At 41.6% G+C, this 21240-nt stretch overlaps 1 protein-coding gene across 1 annotated transcript; it reads right to left on the bottom strand.

Annotated features, from left to right (window-relative positions):
- Positions 1 to 269: 269 nt before the first annotated feature.
- Positions 270 to 12291, bottom strand: dpy30 (dpy-30 histone methyltransferase complex regulatory subunit). Its single transcript, XM_043680732.2, has 5 exons — positions 12259 to 12291; positions 4523 to 4569; positions 4371 to 4418; positions 2876 to 3018; positions 270 to 577 (listed from the first exon to the last, which is right to left on the bottom strand). The coding sequence occupies exons 1-5, from the start codon at positions 12266 to 12268 to the stop codon at positions 505 to 507; spliced, it is 321 nt and encodes a 106-aa protein (XP_043536667.1). The 5' UTR covers positions 12269 to 12291; the 3' UTR covers positions 270 to 504.
- Positions 12292 to 21240: the final 8949 nt, after the last annotated feature.

Here is a 21240-nt window from a genome sequence, read left to right as displayed (position 1 = left end):
ATCTGCAGTATTCAATCATTACTCAATCTGGACATACAACTCATTTGAAAATTTCCCACTGTTAGTGGATTGTCCTGTTTGGTTTCCTTCCCAGCCCAGATAATTTAGGTCTGTTTCATATCCATCCCTCCATCATTTTGTTTAACCATAATTCTTTAATCCGTCAAATACTATCTCACTTGGATACTCGTTGCAAAAGAAAACGTCTAGTAAGACAGAGTTTTCTGAAGTCAGAGTGAAGCAAAGAACTGCACATTACTGAACCAATGTAAAAACACAACTGCTTTATTTAACATCACAAATGTTTACATAAATAACAGAAAATGGTGATGAGCTCTGCACAATTACCATTCTTTAGATGGATTATGGGCCACTTCATGCACATTCTGGTCTTCTGCATTTGTTTTTGTTTTATTCTCAATTGCTTTTATTCTAAGAGTCACCTCCCTCTTCTCAACTTCAATGGATCTGATGAAGTCTTCAGTTTTACATTATCCGCAAAAGCTAATTTCTCTCTTCGAACTGTGACTTGTTCTTCAAAAGGTATGCAGCCAGAAATTCAATAGGATTTGGAGGTCTGGAAAATTAGGCAGAATAAACCATTTGTTGGTAAATTAACTGATTTTTAAAATTGCACACTTAATGTTAAGGAATGACCAATGCACAAACTTAGCTCATATGAAAATGGAAAAGTGCAAGCTTCTGCGCAAGATATTTGCTTCATTGTCTTGTCGTTGCAACAATTTAGATTCATCTGAAACCATCAACTACTGATAACAATGTTTTGGTCACACTTGATAAGAGATTAACTTAATTTGCTTTTAGTCCCAGCGAATTATGGAGGAAAGATTCATTTGGAATCTTCAAGTTCAAAACTACTTAAACTAAATAACCAAAGCTTGACAAACTTGTAGAGGTTGGGTATAATGTTGCTCTCACGGAATTTGGAGAAAGCTCAATTTGAAGTTGAAGTTTCAAATACTTGATAGAGTCATCGAATCAGGATGGAAACTTACCCTTTAGTCCAACTCGCCCATGCCAACCAGATATCCTTTATAAATCTAGCCCCATTTACCAGCATTTGGCCCATATCCCTTGAAACCCTTCCTATTCTTAAACCCATCCAGATGCCTTGTAAGTGTTGTAGTGTACCAGCCTCCACCACTTCCTCTGGTAGCTCATTCCATACATGCATCACCCTCTGCTTGAAAAAGGTGCCCCTTAGGTCCCTTTTATATCATTCCCCTCTTGCCTTAAACCTATGCCCTCTACTTTTGAACTCCCCAACCACAGGGAAAAGATCTTGCCAATTTACCCTATCCATGCCCCTCATGATTTTATAAACCTCTATAAGGTCACCCCTCGAGGGAAAACAACCCTTGCCTATTCAGCCTCTCCCTATAACTCAAACCCTCCAACCCCTTTCAACATCCTCAAATCTTTTCTGAACCCTTCCAAGTTTCACAACATCCTTCTGATAGGAGGAAGACCAGAATTGCATGCAATACTCAAAGTGGCTGAAACTATTGATTTCTTGACATTTATTTTCTGAAAGTTAAACTAGAGAATTAGAAAAATCCCAAAATTAGAGAAACATTGGATACTTGCTCCCAGTTTTCTATTAGCCTATTACATGTATTACAAATGTTCAGTTGCAGACATAAGTTTTTCTTTGCAGCCTAATTATAAAATAGGATGAAAAGAACTGAAGGATTTTTGTGATTATAATTAACATCAGAGAGATTCTGGCACTAAAATATACTGCAGTACAAAAGCCATTTTCCCCAACAGGTCCATGCCTTCTCTTTGAAGGACAATCTAGTTAGGTCCTCTACTTCACTGTTTCCCCGTATCTCTACAACTTTTATTCTTAAAATAGTCATTAACAATTTCTTTGTGAAAACTGCAAGTGTATCTGCGTCCGTCACTTCCAAATTCTAACCACTAAAAAAAAGTCTGATATAATACTTCCGTAGGAGTTCTGTACAAACTTTCATACAAAACATCCTGACTTTACATTTTATTTATAGATATTAAAAGTCCAGGACCTAATACATTTTATAGACTGCTTTGTCAAACTGTCCCTCCATGGTTAATAATCTGTGCACAAGTAGACCATTCTTCTCATTCACAACTTTTAAAAATTGTATCATTTATTATGTATTCTTTCGACCAAAAAAAACTATCATCTCGCAATGTGCTATGTTGAATGTCATCTGCAATATGCTCTTGCATTTCATTTGTCTGTCCTTGAAGGCTATTACTCCCTACATCAGTGTCTCTCCTGGAAATTTTGAAATTATGCTGGTATCCCTAGTTCTAGTCACTAATCTGGATCAGAAACAGCAGTTCTTTACACTTTCCTCCAGCATAAAAACAATACTATGACTATAATCATCATTCTATGCAGGTCTCAACATGCACATTTTGTTGGTGTTAACACAAAAGGATAAGGTAATCGCAGATTTAGCTACATTGTGGGACTTTGCTCCATGAATTCCAGAGTAACCCCTTGTACACATTCTACAACAAACAACAATGTCACAAATGGAGGAAAGTGTGAAATCCAGGAGTCATAGCAATCAAATAGGCCCCACAACATACTAATGGTTAAATTGCTAAATTCTATAAAAACATGCTGGTTGTTACCATGGCACCTATACCTCAGTGATTCTCACAGCATCAATAGGATTCAGAGGTACTGTTTCTCACCTCATTTTACAACACAAACAAGGTAATGTGAAATAAAAGCTCCTGGACATCATATAATTTCTGAAAGAATGCTCTCAGCCCTCGCACTAGTGCACATAAGGCTGAATTTTAAACAACTATGACCCCATGAGCCATATATACTCACTTTTCATAAGCATCTTACCTTTCTTTTGCCAGAACTGAAAGGCCTTGCAAAAGAATGGGTACCACTGTTTGATCCAGATATGCCCGAGTTGGAAGGGACTGCAGATCCACTTTCTGTTTAGATGTTTTCTCCGCATTCAGTTTTTCGTTCTCAACTATCCTCTATCCCATTTAGAAAAGAAAAAGCAAAAAGTTTTCACTTTATTCCTTATGGTAAATCTTCAACTAAAGTGTTCCTAATGCAGTTTTTAACTCAAATAGGGTTGCTATCACTGATCACTAACAAAGTTCAATACAAAAAACATTTCTTTATGCTTTTTAAAAGTGAAGTTTATGATTCTCCTACATTATCCTTCTACTAATTTCTCCAAGCAAGGGGACAGCAAGCACTCCCAGGCAAATATTATTCAGACTTTAATTAGTGAGGAAGGCTTAGGGCAACTATTGTAGACCTTCTGTTGAATGAGATCATAACAAAGTTTGTGGCTTGGGGAGGGAATTAAATCTGTGGCAAAACACTGTAACCCAAAACAAACCCTTGAAATTATATTCTTCATGATGCAGCTTCGACTCACTCATCTGTATGAACACAAACAGCAAATATCAGTTGAGTTCTGAAAAGTCAAATTGGACGTAAAACATTAACACACACTCTCCACAGATGCTATCGAACCTAAGTTTCCCCAGCATTTTCTATTTTTGATTTAGATTTCCCATTTCTGCAGTATATTATCCTTACTTAAAGATCACTGGGCTATGAACTGCAAGGACTTTACATTAAAGCATCAGACTGCCCAAATAGACTTTACAGCTGTAGCTTCACTTAATAGCTATCAGGAAAAACTGACCATGAGGGCAGTCATAATAGCCAAGAACCTTAAAAGTGCAGAGTATAAAATAGTTAATATACTTCCTCTAAGTATTCACAGAAACACAATTTTAAAAACCAAGCTATATTAATTCTACCAGTTGACTAACTCAGTGCTATGTGGAATAATGACAGCCACATAGGTCTAAGTAGGAGACTAGGAAAAGTTTAATGAAAAATAATAACTAGGGAGGTGTTTTTATTTATAATATTCCATAATTCAGCCATATGTGCAAACTCCTGAGTTTTCGGCATTTAAATTAATTCAAATTGAATTCTATTTAATGGCATTTGTAAATCTGTGAATACAATGGGACTAATTGTAAATGCTTGGCAGTTTATACAAATGTATTTATAGAATCTGACAAGGTGCAAAGAGAAAAGTGCAGCATTAAAATGTTATATTTCCTCCAAACATTCACTATAAACAGTATTTTAAAATCCCAAGCCATATTAGCTTTATTTCATACTTACTGGCTGGAATGTCTGCAAACAATCCATTGGAGTAAATTAGGAAAGCTTTGACAAAGGTTAACATACTGAAGATAACTTCAATTTAATTGCACAGATAAGCTTCAATACATAGAGGGGTGACTGTGCGTGAACCTGCCTCTGCAGTAAACTGCCACATGGCTCAGTTCAGTACCTGCACATTCTCAGAGAGACCATACTCCGCGTGAGGATTTTCTGATATCTGAAAGAAAAACACTGTCTGAGAACAGTACAATTTTTGTCCTAGCCAAATAAAGACAAGAAATTTGTCTTCTTGAGTATCACTTAATTCCAGTCTAGTATTACCTGCATCTGTCCTTCCAGGTTTGGTTCTGCGAGCGTTTCACCATGCTCTAAGGATGTAAAGACATGACAATAAAATCAAATCATGTTTCAGCACAATTCTTCATCAACGTACATCAGGGGCAAGGAATTCCTATGGTGAAGGTCCAGCAAATCTTAATTATATAAGCAGTCAGCAAATTCTGGCAAATGCAACTGTTGTTTTCTGATAACTGGATATGTTCCACTTATATAAACATATATGCCTGTTGATTATGACTGACATCTTCACACACTGAATATGAAGGCTGAGAACCTGATGACAATAGTGGGTGGAACAAAACAAATAATAATTGTGTACTGATAGCATCCTCTGCAATCACCAAGAATTTCAAATGTTGTTTGCCAACCTAAAGGTAGGGTAAGGAATATTTCTACATACCTAAAAAGGTAGGGAGAAAATCTAGTTATGATGTTCATCTCATGACCAATGACGTAGGAACAGAGTAACAAGGAAACAAATCCTGCACTGCAATGACATGGAGAGGTTCAAGAAGGCAGTTCACCACTACTTTCTCAAGGTCAACTACAGACAGGCAGTAGCCCAGCTAGTAACCCAGCCAGTAAAGCCCACATCTTGTGAGACATACAGGGGGTTTTCTGATTTACAAACATCTGACTTACAAATGCTCAAACTTACACATGCAATCACATACAAGGGTTTAATTTTAAAGTCTCACCATACAAACATTGCCCGTATTTAGGAACATGCCCTTTATATTGTCCTACATTGTGTTCCAGCTCGCATACAAATCGACTTGCGAATAGACTCCAGAATGGAATCCATTTATAAACTGGGGACTGCCTGTACAAAATGAACGGCTCAGACAGTGTTGGCAGGAAGGAATTTTTCCCCTTTTGTAGTGATCAGGGGCATAGATTTAATGTAACTGCAGATGGTTTAGAGCATATGTGAAGAAATTCTTCTTTCACTCAATGGGAAACTGTTTTTTGGGGGTGGTACAGGCACAAACCCTCATCACATTTAAACAGTATTTAGGTGTACACATGTTGCCAAGGCATACAAGATTGTGGGCCAAATGCTGGAAAATGCAATTAAAATAGGTGGTTGCTTCCAATTAGCACAGACGACTAATGGGCTCATGGGCCTTTTTCTGTGCTGTAGATCTCTACCACTCTACATAACCTACCCTTTATAAATCCAGACTAGTTTTCTTTAATAGGCTCCAATTTCTTGTGTTCAGTCACTTTGTTCCTAATCATACACTTCAATAGACTGATGTTTATAATTTTCTGACTTCTCTTTCACTCTCCTGCCCCCACCTCACCCCCACCCCCACTTCCCATCTCAGTCACCAAACTCTGTACAGCCCGCTTCTATCTCCTTTCCAAAATCCACAGAAGGATCTCCATGACAGAACTATTGTATCATACTGTTCCTGCCCCACTGAACTAATTTCTCTCTGTCTTGACTATTTCTTTCTCCGCTGTTGTCCCATCTCTTCCCACCTACATTCATGATTCTTCTGATGCTTTACATTGATTCCATGTAAGATTCCATGCTAGATTCCAGTTCTAGCCACCTCCTCTTCACCATGGATGTGCAATCCCTCAACACTTCTATTCTCCAACAGGATAGTCTGAAAGCTTAGAGTCATAGAGATGTACAGCATGGAAACAGACCCTTCGGTCCAACCTGTCCATGCTGACCAGATATCCCAACCCAATCTAGTCCCACCTGCCAGCACCCAGCCCATATCCCTCCAAACCCTTCCTATTCATATACCCATCCAAATGCCTCTTAAATATTGCAATTGTACCAGCCTCCACTACTTCCTCTGACAGCTCATTCCATACATGTACCATCCTCAGTGTGAAAACGTTGCCCCGTAGATCTCTTATATCTTTCCCCCCTCATTCTAAACCTATGCCCTCTAGTTCTGAACCCCCCCACCGCAGGGAAAAGACTTTGTCTATTTATCCTATCCACGCCCCTCAATTTTATAAACCTCTATAAGGTCACCCTTCAGCCTCCGACGCTCCAGGGAAAACAGCCCCAGCTTGTTCAGCCTCTCCCTATAACTCAATTCCCCCAACCCTGGCAACATCCTTGAAAATATTTTCTGAACTCTTTCAAGTTTCACAACATCCTTCCAACAGGAAGGAGACCAGAATTGCATGCAATATTCCAGCAGTGGCCTAACCGATGTCCTGTACAGCTGCAACATGACCTCCCAACTCCTGTACTCAATACTCTGACCAATAAGGGAAAGCATACCAAATGCCTTCTTCACTATCCTATCTACCTGCGACTCCACTTTCAAGGAGCTATGAACCTGCACTCCAAGGTCTCTTTGTTCAGCAACACTCCAGCTTCTTCTGTGAAAAAAGGCTGGAACAGTCACTGTCCACTATCATCCTCTTTTGCCTGGTTGAGCAGGTCTCACTTTGAATAACTTCTCCTTTCACTCATCTCACTTTCTCAAAATCAAAAGTGTGGCCATAATCTCAGGTATGCCTGGTTCTTTGTAGGTCATAGGGAACATTCCTTGTTCCAGTCCTACTAAGGCCCCTACCCACGACTCATTCTCTAACACCTCAATGATACCTTTGGCACTGTTTGCTGCTCTTGTCCAGAATTGGAAAAATTAACCAGTTTTGCTTCCAATTTCGATCCTTCTCTCAACTTCACTTGGTCTATCTCTGATTCTTCTCTTCCTTGGCTTTACTGTTTCTGGAGGATCGCCTATCCACCAATACCCATTTAGGAGGTCCATCAACTCTCACAGTTACTTGGAATAACCTCTTGATACCCTGCTTCCTGTTAGGATTCCATTCCATTATTCCAATTTCTTAGTCTGTCGCATCTGTTCTGATGATGCTACCTTCCACTGGACTGCCTCCAACATGACTGCCTCTTTCCTCAACTAAGAATTCCTCCCCGTTGTGGTAAATGGGGCCTTCACCCATCTCCCGTCTACCCTCACCCCTTTCCCTCCTTCCCAGACAACAAAAGGGTCCCACTTGTCCTAACTTTCCACTCCACTACTCTCTGCGATTTTCATCAAACACATCCCTGTCAGCATTCCACAGGGACCATTCTCACTTGTGAAACCATTCCTCCCTCACTTATTCATGGCATCTTCCCATGCAAGATGTAACACTTGCCCATTCACCATTGTCGAAGGCCCAAACGCTCCTTCCAGGTGAAGCAGCATCTCACTTTTACCTTTGAATCTGGTCTAATGCATTCACTGCCCACAATGCAATCTCCTTTGCATTGGCAAGACTAAATGCAGATTAGGTGTCTGTTTAACGGAACACCCTTGATCAGCCTGTAGGAAGGAACCTGATATCTTAGTTGCTTGCCATTTCAATAAACCACCTTGTTTTCATACTAAAGTTTCTGTCCTGGACCTGCTGCAATGTTCCAAAGAAGCACAATGCTAGGTCAAGGAATAACAACTTATCTCCTGTTGATGTACTTTACAGCCTAGAGGTCTCAATATGGAACTGAATAACTTCAGAAACTGACTGCATTATGCCTGTGCTCCATTTTTCTTACATTCTCTCCCATCCCCTTACCCCAGAGCAATGTTGTGTTTGTGTCTTGTTGACATGTCACTCAGTTGAAAAGATCCCATTTACTCCCTTTCACACCAATTTACACACTTAATACAGCTTCCCCCCCACGATTAACAACCCCTTTGTCTTTTGCCCTCTTGCTCCCCCTGTCAAAAGTATTTAATAAAACAATTTTCAATCACCTTTTAGTTCTGAAGAGTTATTTCAGACTCAAAACATTAACTGTTTCGCTGTCGACAGTTGCTGCCAGATCCACTGAGTTTCTGCAGTGGTGTTTGTTTCAAATACCCAGTACCCACAGTATGTTGTCTTTCACAGACAGAGCAGTGTTTAATGAAAAGAAGACGAGAAATAAAAAGATCACTCAGGTTATCAAACTGTGACCAATGAAATACCATAAAGATTAGTGCTTGGGCCCCAGCTTTTTATAATCCATGTTAATGATTTGGATTTTGGGATATTTTCAGGCTTACAGATAACACAAACTAGGTAGTAATGTTATGAGGATGTTGTCAGGAGGATTTGGACAGGCTGAGTGAGTGGACAGTATGGCAGATGGAATATAATGTGGATAAATGAGGTTATCCATTTTGGTAGGAACAACAGAGGCGCAGAGTAATCACTCTCCATTTGAGAAATACTAAGTGAAGGACTCTAATTCCTAACTCAATGAAAGCTAACATGAAGGACCAGAAATTGGGAAGGCAAATGGTATGTGTGTCTTTATCGCAGAGGATTTGAGTATAAGAGTAAAGATGTCACAATTGTACAGATGATATTGAGGCAGTACCTGGAGTACTGTGTACAGTTTTGCTTCCCTTACCTAAAAGAAAGATTTATTTTTCACAGAGGGAACACAGTGGAGGTTGACCAAACCTCTAGTCTTTGGAGTTTAGTAGAATGCATTGTGATCTTATTGATCACAAGCAATAGCCTGACAGTCATACCCACAGAATCATACCTTACAGACTATGTCCCAGACACCACCATCAGAACCCTGGATACGTCCCGTCTCACCCGCAGGACAGACAGCAGATGTGACGGCACACTCAGGAGACAGTTGCTCTGGGAGCCCTCAATATTGATTCTGGACTCCACCAAGTCTCATGGCTTCAGGTTAAACATGGACAAGGAAACCTCCTGCTGATTACCGCATACCATCCTTCCTCAGCTGATGAATCAGTACGCCACCATGTTGAACAACACCTAAAGGAAGCACGGAGGACGGCAAGGGCATAAACATACTCAGAGGGGAAAATTTCAATGTCCACCACCAAGAGTGGCTCGACAGCAGTGCTACAGATTGAGCTGGTCGGGTCCTAAAAGATAGTTGCTAGACTGGGTCTGCGGCAAGTAGTGAGAGAACATACTTGAGCTTATCTTTACAAATATGCCAGCTACAGATGCATCGGTTCATGACAATATCGGTAAAAGTGACTACTGCACAGTCCTTGTGAAGACAAAGTCCCACCTTCACACTGAGAATATGATGTATCATGCTGTGTGGCACTATCACAGTGCATTATGGGATAGACTTCGAACAGATCAAGCAACTCAAGACTAGGCATCCATGAGGCACTGTGGGCCAGCAACAGCAGCAGAAATGTACTCCAGCACAATCTGTAACCTCACGACCCGGCATATCAACCCTGACTTAATGAAGCGTGTAGGCATGTCAGGAGCACATCAGGCATACCTGAAGATGAGGTGTCAACCTGGTGAAGCCACCAAACAGGACTTGCATGCCAAACACCAGAAGCAGCATGTAACAGAGCTAAGCAATCCAACCACCAGAGGGTCAGATGTAAGCTCTGCAGTCCTGCCACATCTTTGCAGGAGTTCCTCAGGATAGTGTCCTCGGCCCAACCATCTTCAGTTACTTCATCAATGACCTCCTCTCCACAGAAGGTCAGAGGTGGAGCTGTTCACTGATAATTCCACAATGTTCAATACCATTCGTGACCCCTCAGATACAGAAGTCCATGTTAAAATGCAACAAGATCTGGAAAATATCCAGGCTTGGACTGACAAGCAGTTAAGTAACATTTGTGCCACACAAATGCCAGACTATGACGTTCATGAATAAGAGACAATCTAACCACCACCCCCTGGCATTCAATAGTGTTATCATCACGGAATCCCCCACTATCAACATCCTGGGAGTTTCATTGACCAGAAGTTCAACTGGACTCACCAGAAACACAATGGCTACAATAGCAGGTCAGAAGCTAGGAAAACTGCAGCAAGTAACCCACCAGCTGACTCTTCAAAGCATGCCCACCATCTACAAGGCACAAATCAGGAGTGTGATGGAATACTCTCCACTTGCCTGGCTGAGTAAAGCCCCAACAACATAAGAAGCTTGACACCATCCAGGACAAAGCAGCCCGCTCAATTGAAACTACATCCACAAGCATCCAGTACGCACTGCTGCTACTATCAACAAGATGCACTGCAGAAATTCACCAAAGATCCTCATACTGCACCTTCCAAACCCACAGAAACTTCCATGTAGAAGGACAAGGGCAGCAGACATATGGGAACACCACCACCTTCAAGTTCGCCTCCAAGTCACTCACCATCCTGACTTGGAAAAACATAGCCATTCCCTCACTGTCGTTGGGTCAAAATCCTGAAATTTCCTCCCTAATGGCATTGTGGGTGAATCCAACAGCAGATGGACTGCAGCAGTTCAAGTTGGCAGCTCACCACCACCTTCTCAAGGGCAACCAGATTAGATTAGATTCCCTACAGTGTGGAAACAGACCCTTCGGCCCAACCAGTCCACACGACCCTCCGAAGAGTAACCCACCCAGACCCATTTCCATCTGACTAAAAGTACCCTACACTATGGGCATGGGCAATTCACCTAACCTGCACATCTTTGGATTGTGGGAGGAAACAGGAGCACCCAGAGGAAACCCACGCAGACACAAGGGGAATGTGCAAACTCCACACAGGCAGTTGCCCGAGGCTGGAATTGAACCTGGGACCCTGGTGCTGTGATGCAGCAGTGCTAACCACTGAGTCACTGTGATGCCCTTCCCCCTAGGGATGGGCAAAAAATGCTTGCCAGCCAGCAACGCCCACATCCCACAAAAATGAATACATTTTAAAAATTACAATTTAAGGTGATGGTTAACATGTCATAATACAAAAAGAGGCCTAAAATAATGTTCAAACTGTCTTAGCTCTCAGTATAGTTTTCCTCACAGCCTGATTTAAAGACACCAGGAGAACTCCACTCATAGGGTTCATTTTCAAGACTTTTGCAATGGAAATATAATGGTGACCTGGTTACTCACATTATTCAGTACTGGTAACTCAGGTGATCATAGCAATAAGGCAGGACCTAATTTAAAAACAGAGCTTTCCACTGTGTCAGGATGTCAGGATTTTTCATCTCTACCATAGTCTCTCAAAATCTACGTGTAAGTATTAAACAAAAACTCTAATTAACTGACATTTCAATATTTGATAATCACATACCACCTTCAATGTCCAAAACCATTCAGAGACACTACATTGACATATAGGGCCGTGTCCAAAGAAATGTTAAAAAAGAAGGGTTTAACATAGAGCTTAGAAGAGCGAGTAGCACAGCAAAACTTTTGACTGGAGCTTGAATAAACTACTGATAGTGTGATACACAAGAGGTGACTTTGTGGGCTGGAATGAGGTAGAGAGATTGGATAAGTGAGCACAAAAGGGTATAAAGCACGGGCAAGAACTTTTCCTAAGGCGCTGAGGAAATCAGGAGACAGTGCGAGTCAATAAAAGTTGTTGCTAACAACAAATCGTCGCGCTGTTACCGAGCATTCACCTTTGCCTCACAAGCTTCTGGCGACACCATAAACCAGGAATAAACACCTGACTGTAGGCGGGTCGGGTGTCGAGTGTAGAAAAATAGATCGGGGAAGTTAATGCGGCGCTGAGAAACGCCAAGCGGCGGCTCTCTGAGGTCTCAGACTGAGACGGCCCCGACCATATTTACTGCAGGATCAGGATCATCACCGTCATCTCAGGGAACGCCACTTCGGCCATTCCAGCGGCTCACAATGCCGCCCCCACGCCGGACAGGTATAACAAACAACCAAATTGTATTTTTAGGGGGGAAAAAACTAGGAGGCCTAGCTCGAAGCCGAAACACTCACCTTCCGCCATGTTTGTTGACCGTTTCTACACACTGCTTCCCGTCCCCGGTGAGACGAGCTCGGCGATTGGTCACCACTGCCCCGCCGCCATTGGCCGCAAGCTCTGATTGGTCCGGTCGTTACACCTTTTTGAGGGACCGAAGGGGATTGGTTATGGTTGGTGGGTGGGCGGGGCCACACACCTGCTCGGAAGAGACCCGGGCAGGATTGGAGAATGTGCCCAGTTTACGCATGCTCAGTCCTGGCAGCCTGGAGGCGGTATAAAGCACTGTGTTGGCTTGAAGTGCAAAACGATGGAGGGATCTTGACTGGAACATTGACTCTGCTGCTCCTCGGATGCTGCCTGACCTGCTGTGCTTTTCCAGCACCACACTGTCAACTCTGACCTCCAGCATCTGCAGTCCTCACTTTCTCCTCTTTAAGTGCCAAATGTTGACTGGGGAAACTATTAAATTAAAAGAATTGTGGAACAATTTTACCGTTAACATTATTAACTGCAGTTCAGTTGAGGCTGAATGCACGTATGATGCCTGGGCACTTCGGTTCAGTTCCAAATCAGCAAGGCTTGAGGGTAAAACAACATTTAGGTAGCTTCTTAAATAATGTAAAACATTAGTTTTAAAACATTAGCTCTTTGAAGGAGATTCATACAAAATGTGACACCCACCACGTAAGGAGATGTGCCTTGCCACTCAAGTCAGATGAACAAAAGTTTCATCAAAAAGGTGCATCTTAAGGAGAGTCTTAAAGAAGGAAAGTGAGGGAAAAAGACAAGGAGGTGAAGGGAGGAAATTGATATTGCTGTTGGTGGGTCTCCAGCAATCCTCTGAGCAGCAGTTACCTGGGGTGTTTCTGCATCAACCAAATACAGGAGATGTAGCAGGTCTTAGTGGGATATGGAAATCTTCGTATCACCACATGAGCAATCATGATCCTGTCCTAATAAGGAGATGAACATTGGGCACTCCACCACCCATTTTAGCTCTCTCTGAATTATGAAGAGATGTTTTCTCCTGGATTGAGACAGAGAGAACGATTGAGTGAGATGTAAGTGGATGGCATCACTGTTGGAAGTGGGGGAAAAGTGATAGGTGTTCCGACTATTTGATTAGGTAGTGCAGAGGCCATGCAGGATAATTCATCTTGAGTGATTAGAATGGCTAAGAATGAGTGAGGGAAGATGTTTTATGCAATACATGACTCTTAGTGGGAAGTGGGTACAGCGGCAGAGTTAGTGAGTGTGAGGTAGTAGAGAGACGATGATGGTATTTAACCTTGCATAGTGTAGAATGTCATTAACCTTCTTTCTGCACTCCTGGGTATTCGTTCAGATTATGGGTGATGCACTGACCTGGGTAGCAACTTCAGACCAGACTGTCAGGGTCTGGTGCTGTGTTTTCCTATGGTGGTCCTGAGGAAAGAGGTTTGGCATTCCTCTGCACCACCCCATCCACCAGAATGGCATCTAAGTCCCTGTTGGTGAAGTAAGGAGCCAACTTCTCTTTCTGAGCTTTCTTTGAGACATTTGTTCACACACAGAAAACCGTCAAGGACAGCTCCTGAGTGACAGTGCTTGACTCAGTTCCCAGCTGCATATTAAAATGGTACTGGTGCCAGGAATTCCACATGTTTCTGGCAGTGACAGGGACTTCCACCACTGGTGAGTGCTTGATAGCAGGAGCACACACCATAGCTGTAATGTGCATACAGATTGTAGAATGTCATAAACCTTTTTTCTGCACTCCTGGGCATTCTTCCAGACCATGGCCGCTGCACTGACCCGGTGAGTGGCAGAGAATTGCATGAGACAACTGGCTAGAACTCATGGAGAAACACCCCTCCGTGAAAATTCCTGAAATTGACAATTAATGGATTTTGGTAAAATTCAATCCATAATCATGTTTCTGTACTTACTGATGTTGCTGTAATTACATACACATACACACAGCGGAATACAGGGAGAACTAGCTATTTGGATACAGAACTGGCTCAAAGGTAGAAAACAGAGTATGGTGGTGGAGGATTGTTTTTCAGATTGGAGGCCTGTGACCAGTGGAGTGCCACAAGGATCGGTGCTGGGTCCACTAGTTTTCATCATTTATATAAATGATTTGGATGTGAGCATAAGAGGTACAGTTAGTAAGTTTGCAGATGACACCAAAATTGGAGGTGTAGTTGGCAGCAAAGAAAATTACCTCAGATTACAAAGGGATTTTGATCAGATGGGCCAATGGGCTAAGGAGTGTCGGATGGAATTTAAGATGGATAAATGCATTTTGGGAAAGCAAATCTTAGCAGGACTTATACACTTAATGTAAGGTTGTAGGAAGTGTTGCTGAACAAACAGACTTTAGAGTGCAGGTTCATAGCTCCTTGAAAGTAGAGTCGCAGGTAGATATGATAGTGAAGAAGATGTTTGGTATGCTTTCCCTTATTGGTCAGAGTATTGAGTACAGGGGTTGGGAGGTCATGTTGCGGCTGTACAGGACATTGGTTAGGCCACTGTTGGAATATTGCATGCAATTCTGGTCTCCTTCCTATCTGAAGGATGTTGTGAAACTTGAAAGGGTTCAGAAAAGATTTACGAGGATATTGCCAGGGTTGGAGGATTTGAGCTATAGGGAGAGGCTGAGCAGGCTGGGGCTGTTTTCTCTGAAGGCTGAAGGGTGACCTTATAGAGGTTTACAAAATTATGAGGGGCATGGATAGGGTAAATAGACAAAGTCTTTTCCTGGGGTGGGGAAGTCCAGAACTAGAGGGCATAGGTTTAGGGTGAGAGGGGAAAGATATAAAAGAGACCTAAGGGGCAACTTTTTCACGCAGAGGGTGGTATGTGTATGGAATGAACTGTCAGAGGAAGTGGTGGAGGCTGGTACAATTGCAACATTTAAAAGGCATTTGGATAGGTATATGAATAGGAAGGGTTTGGAGGGATATGGGCCGGATGCTGGCAGGTGGGACTAGATTGGGTTGGGATATCTGGTCGGCATGGACGGGTTGGACTGAAGGGTTTGTTTCAGTGCTGTATTTCTCTATGATTCTATGACTGAACACACTACACTGACTTTATTATACAGAGAGTGACTGCAGGTACCATCACATTAAAAACATCACATATATTGATGTCTTGTAACTCTCTTAACACTGCTGTGCCTATGTCTTCTAGAATTTATGCTATAATACAACAGTTTGTAGGCAGATACAGCAAGCCATTAGGAAAGTTAATAGATAGTTGTAATTTAATGCAAAGGAAATTGAATCAAAATTAGGGATGTTATGCTTCAGTTATACCATATCTGGAGTACTGTGCTTCCGTGTTGATCTCCTTATTTAAGGAAGGTGGTAAGTGCGTTGCGAACAGTTCAGAGAAGATTTACTATACTAATACCTGAAATGTTTGGGTTATTTTGTGTGGAGAAGTTGGACAGGCGAGGCTTATATCCATTGGAGTTCAGAAAAGTTGGAGGTGACTATGATTGGAAGATATAATCCTAAGGGGTCTTTATAGGGTTCATATGAAAAGAAAATTCCATCTTGTGGAAGAATCTAGACATAGGAATCACTTTCTTAAAGTCAGAGCTCATCCATTTAACCCCAAAGTAAGGAGAATGTTTTTTTCTCTCAAATAGATAGATTCTTGAGAAGCAAGGGGATGAAAGGTTCTTATAGATAGAATGTGGAGTAATCAGATCAGCCATGAACAAATGAATGGCAGAACAGACTTGAGAGGCCCAGCAGCCTATCCCTGCTAATCAGTCATATTTTTGTTTGTTCAATAGTGTCCCAGTTGCAGAACTGTGTGAACAATATTCCACTGCAGATAGGCTGCTAAATATTGAAATGGGAGGGCAAATCCCTGAAACACTCAGCAACTGTGCAACAAGTAGGCATGTGGTCAGAGGCCACACTTGAAACTTCCAGCCGGAGGCAATAAGACCAATCCCAATTCAGAAAGAGAAGAGATGGGTCATGTGGTGAAGGTTTAAACAGACATCTCCTCTACTCTGGGGAGGCAAAGCACAGACTGGGTGACTGTTTTGCAGAACACCTATGTTCAGTCGATAAAAATGATGCAGAGCTTTCAGTTGCCTTCCACTTCAATACACCACCAAGTTCCCTGGCCAATATTTCTGTCGCAGGCTTGCTGTAGTGTTCCAGCGAATCAATGCAAGCTCGAAGAACAGTATCTCATTTTGCGCTTGGGGACCTTGCAGTTTCGAGGACTCAACATTGAGTTTAGAGCCCGATTCCAATCTTCCACTTTTTTTTAACCCACCCCCACACCAGGTCCTATTATGGACATGGGTTGCTTTTAGCACAGTCACCCATTCATATGTACTCCTGGCCCCATTATCACATTGTACAGAACAAAAACAGAAATTGCTGGAAAAACTCAGCAAGTTTGGAAGCATCTGTGGAGAGAAAGTGGAGTTAACATTTTAAGTCCAGTAACCCTTTTTCAGAACTGATTGTAGTTAGGAAAATGATATATACACTGAAGATAGGGCTGAGAGAGTGGGGAGGAGTAAACAATAGGTGAAAATCACTCACAGACAAAGGAATGGGAAAATCAAAAGCTGCTAATGACTAATGACTGAGAATGGGTTGGTTGTAGTAGCAGCCCATGTGATGACAAAGCCTGGTGTGTGGGGGTTGGGGTAAGGATTTGGGAGATAGTGATCAGGCTCCAATACTATTACCTCAATATTGAGTATTTGAATCACAGAATCATCCCACTGAGTCTTCAATGACACGTGAGAAACACCTGACTTTCAATCTAATCCTATTTACCAGCACTTGACCCATAGTGTTCATCTTGATACTCATCCAGGTAGTTTTTATCGGCAACTCACCTCTACTGCCCTCCCATGCAATGCATTCCAGACTGTCACCAACCTCTGGGTAAACCTTTTTCCTGACATTCCCTATAAACCTCCTGCTTGAACCTATTTACAGGAAGCAGGATTGTCAGAGTCAGGAGTTTGTAGTAGATAGTGGTGGCCAGCCTATCCCCAAAAAAGAGATGTCAAGGAAGGGAAAGGAGGAGTCAGTGTTAGGTTCTTTTTTCTTGAGATTCTTACACACTTGATGCAACTACAATATGCCAACATCTGTGAACAACCAAAATATAGTAAGCAAGTACAAGCTTTGGAAGATCACTTAACACTCTTCGCAATGCTTGCGAAGCATGTCAAGAGCAGATCTCTGAACAAAGGAACAAGCCTTCTTTTATACAAAATCTTTACATCACAGTCAGTAACTCTCACAAGACAACCCCCAGCCACTCCCTCACATTCACATGTCACACAAGACACAATGCAGCAACCATTTCCAGAACAATGTAGTGTAAATCATTCTTTAATGGTAAGATCTGGTGTGAATCATTTTTTTTTAACCACAGGGAGTAGTCAGAATTTTAATTGCAATGTTTGTATTGATTCTGAATAGGAGATGACAATGTAAATTTGCTTCTGAATGATAGGCGATGGCAATACCTGCAAGACAGAGGAACATACCATTCTACCCTCAGAACATCCAATTTCTTGCAGGCCAGCAGAACAAATTAACCCCTTAACATCACAGATGGACCAAGTGATGGTCAGGGCAAGGTGGAAATGGGAAGTGAAATTTATAAACTTTTCCAATTCTAGATGAGAGAGAGAAGGAGCACCCATGATGTCATTGATGTACTGGAGAAAAAGTTGTGGGCATACACTTGAGTAGCACTGGAACAAGGAATGTTCCACTTACCCTACAAAGAGACAGACATAACTTTGACCTGAAGAAAATGAGATGCGTCAAATGAGAAGTTGTTCAAAGTGAGGACTCGTTCAGCCAGGTTGGTGGTGGATGGGAATAGTTCAGGCCTTTATTTCCCAGAAGGAAGCGGAGAGCCCTAAGACCATCCTGATGGGGAATGGAGATGTAAAGGGATTGCAAAGTTTTAGAGGTGATGACTAGATGTGTTGATAAAGGTAGTGCAATAGATGTAGTTTATATGGATTTCAGCAAAATCTTTGGCAAGGTTCCACATAGGAGACTTATCAAGAAGCAAATGCATGTGGGATACAGGGTAATTTGTTAAAATGGATTCAAAATCAGCTCAATTGTAGGTGACAGAGGGTGATGACAGAAGGCTGCTTCAATTACTGGAAGCCAGTGTACAGAGATCCATGCTGGGACCCCCTATTATTTGTCATTTATATAAATAACATAGATGACTGTGTGTGGTTTGGATTAGTAAGTTTGTGGATAACACAAAGATTGGCTGGGTGGTTAACAGTGAAGTTGAGTGTCTTGGGCTACAAGAAAATATAAACGAGATGGTCAAATGGGCAGATAACTGGCAGATAGAATGTAATCCTGAAAAGGATGAGGTGTTTATGGCTTTAAGAGTGTATTTTGTCCCAGGTTTTTTTTATGAAAACAGATATGACAAGTGGTCTGTTCAAAGCTAATACATAGATATTACTTGGTTAAGTATTTTGATAGAGCTACAGTTAAGCTAATTCTTCTCTTTTCTTTTTATTTTGTCTGTATTTTGACAATAGTGTAAAATAAAGTGTGTTTTGCTTAAAGTTGAGTAGCTTGACCAAACAAATTGCATCTGGAATGCAATGCCTTCCACTTACCTTTAAAGTAAGAAAAAGTGAAGGTCTAGACTATCTTATTAATATAGTTTGAGGGGGTTTGGTCTGGTCCATAGTAATGATACCCTTTTGAAGGAGTAATTTGACAAGGAAGTATCCAAGGAATTGCATGATACTAGGAAGTCTTGTTTAGCAAAGGGATCTTAGAGTGTTTGACCATCAGTCTCTGAATGCAGAAGGGCATGTTAGTAGGGTGCTGAAAAAGGTACTTTCCTCTATCAATTAAGGCATAGATTACAAAAGCAGGGAAGTCATTTTGGAGTTGCATAGAACTTTGGTAAAATCATAGCTAGGGTACTGTGTGCAGCTTTGGTCACCACATTAGAGGAAGGATGTGATTGCACTGAAGTTGTGTGCAGAGCAGATTCACCAGGATGCTGCCTGGGATGGAAAAGTTTGGGTTGTTTTCTTTGGATCAGTGAAGACTGAAGGGTAATCTAATTGATTCACCTATCTGCTCACATCCATCTTCAGCCCCTGCCTTTCCCAAATTCAGCTTTAGCAGAAATACCACGTTTTCCTAGCTGCTCGCAGCTGGATGAAGAGTCACTGGATTTGAAATATTAACTCTGCTTTCTTCCCATAGACGCTGCCAGACCTGCTGAGTTTTTACAGCAACTTCTATGTTTGTTTCAGATCTCTGGTATCTGCAGTTAATTGTTTATATTAAAGAGATATTTTGCTGAACCTCTAAGGTTAACTTTCAGCTAAGGGCTAGGTAAATGTTTTCAAAAGAACAATCACATCAATGTTATATCAGACAGTCCTGGCAAAGTCCATGTAACAGGATATTCATGAATTTAACATTTATAAAGGAGCTTAGAGTATTATAAATTAGACTGCAGATGCTGGAATCTGTACTGAAAGCAACAAATGCTGGAGATCAAAAGAGAAAATGCTGGAAAATCTCAGCAGGTCTGGCAGCATCTGTAAGGAAAGAAAAGAGCTGACATTTCGAGTCTAACTGACCCTTGTCAAAGGCTTAGACAAAGGGTCAGTTAGACTCGAAACGTCAGCTCTTTTCTCTCCTTACAGATGCTGCCAGACCTGCTGAGATTTTCCAGCATTTTCTCTTTTGGTTTCCGATTCCAGCATCCGCAGTAATTTGCTTTTATTAAATGCTGGAGATCACAGAGAGGCAGACAGCATCCATGGAGTGCAAGCTAATGTTTCAAGTCTAGATGACTCTTCAGAGCTGAAGTGAAGTGTGGAGGGGAGCAGCATTTATGCTATATTTTGCAGGGGTGGGGGGGGGGGGTGTTGGGGGTGGTTAGTGTAGAGTGTTGACAGAGAAAAGATGTTGATAGTTCAGATTAAGTAATTGGAATATGGGAATGGCAGAACGATGGTGTATACAACTGCCAGACTTGAAAGGGAAGACAGTCACAGTGGGGTGGGGGGAGGGAAGAGAGGACATGATGACAGAGAATGTAACAAGTAAAACTAAAAGAAAGGGAAGAAATGGGAGTTTGTTCACAATTTGAAGGTGTTGAATTCAATATTACGTCCAGAAGGCTATAAAGTGCCTCATCTGAAGATGAGATGTTGTCTTGGAGGAAGACCATTGTTCTGCTATTCTCACATTCTGATCACTTAATCTGAACTACCAACATTTTTTCTCTGCCAACATTCTACACCCACCCACACCCCCTAACTATAGCATAAGGGCTTCCCCCCCATACTTCACATAGCTCTGATGAAGAGTCATCCAGACTCAAAATGTTAGCTTGCTCTCTCAATGGATGCTGTCTGACTTGATGTGATCTCCAGCATTTGTCTTTTTCCTAATAAATTAAACGAGCAAGTTCGCGATCACTAATCTGTTTAAAAAGAGGTTCTTCAACCATCAATGTTTAAAAAAACACAGCTTTGCTGGTGGTACAACACTAAGTTGAAAACGAAACTGTAATAGGGACACAAAGAATTTAAGACTTAGACAATCCAAGTGAATGGGCAATAATGTGGCAGATGAAGTATAATATGGAAAAACTGTAAATTATCCAATTTTGATAGGGGAAATAGAAAAGCAAAATACTTTTGAATTAAGTTAAAAATCACACAACACCAGGTTATAGTCCAACAGGTTTAATTGGAAGCGCACTAGCTTTCGGAGCGACGCTCCTTCATCAGGTGATAATGGAGGGCTCAATCCTAACACAGAATTTATAGCAATTAAACCTGTTGGACTATAACCTGGTGTTGTGTGATTTTTAACTTTGTACAGCCCAGTCCAACGCCAACATCTCCAAATCATGACTACTTTTGAATTAGTGAGTGTAGCAAAGGATACAAGAATCATCTAGGTGTTCTTGTATATAAATTACAGAAAATG

Source organism: Chiloscyllium plagiosum, unplaced genomic scaffold (genome assembly GCF_037043375.1).
Source record: "Chiloscyllium plagiosum isolate Xiang-an unplaced genomic scaffold, Cpla_swu_hap1 HiC_scaffold_3, whole genome shotgun sequence".
Lineage (NCBI taxonomy): Eukaryota > Metazoa > Chordata > Chondrichthyes > Orectolobiformes > Hemiscylliidae > Chiloscyllium > Chiloscyllium plagiosum.
The sequence above is the reverse complement of the archived record's forward strand: the minus strand, read 5'-3'. Positions and strand labels throughout refer to the sequence as shown.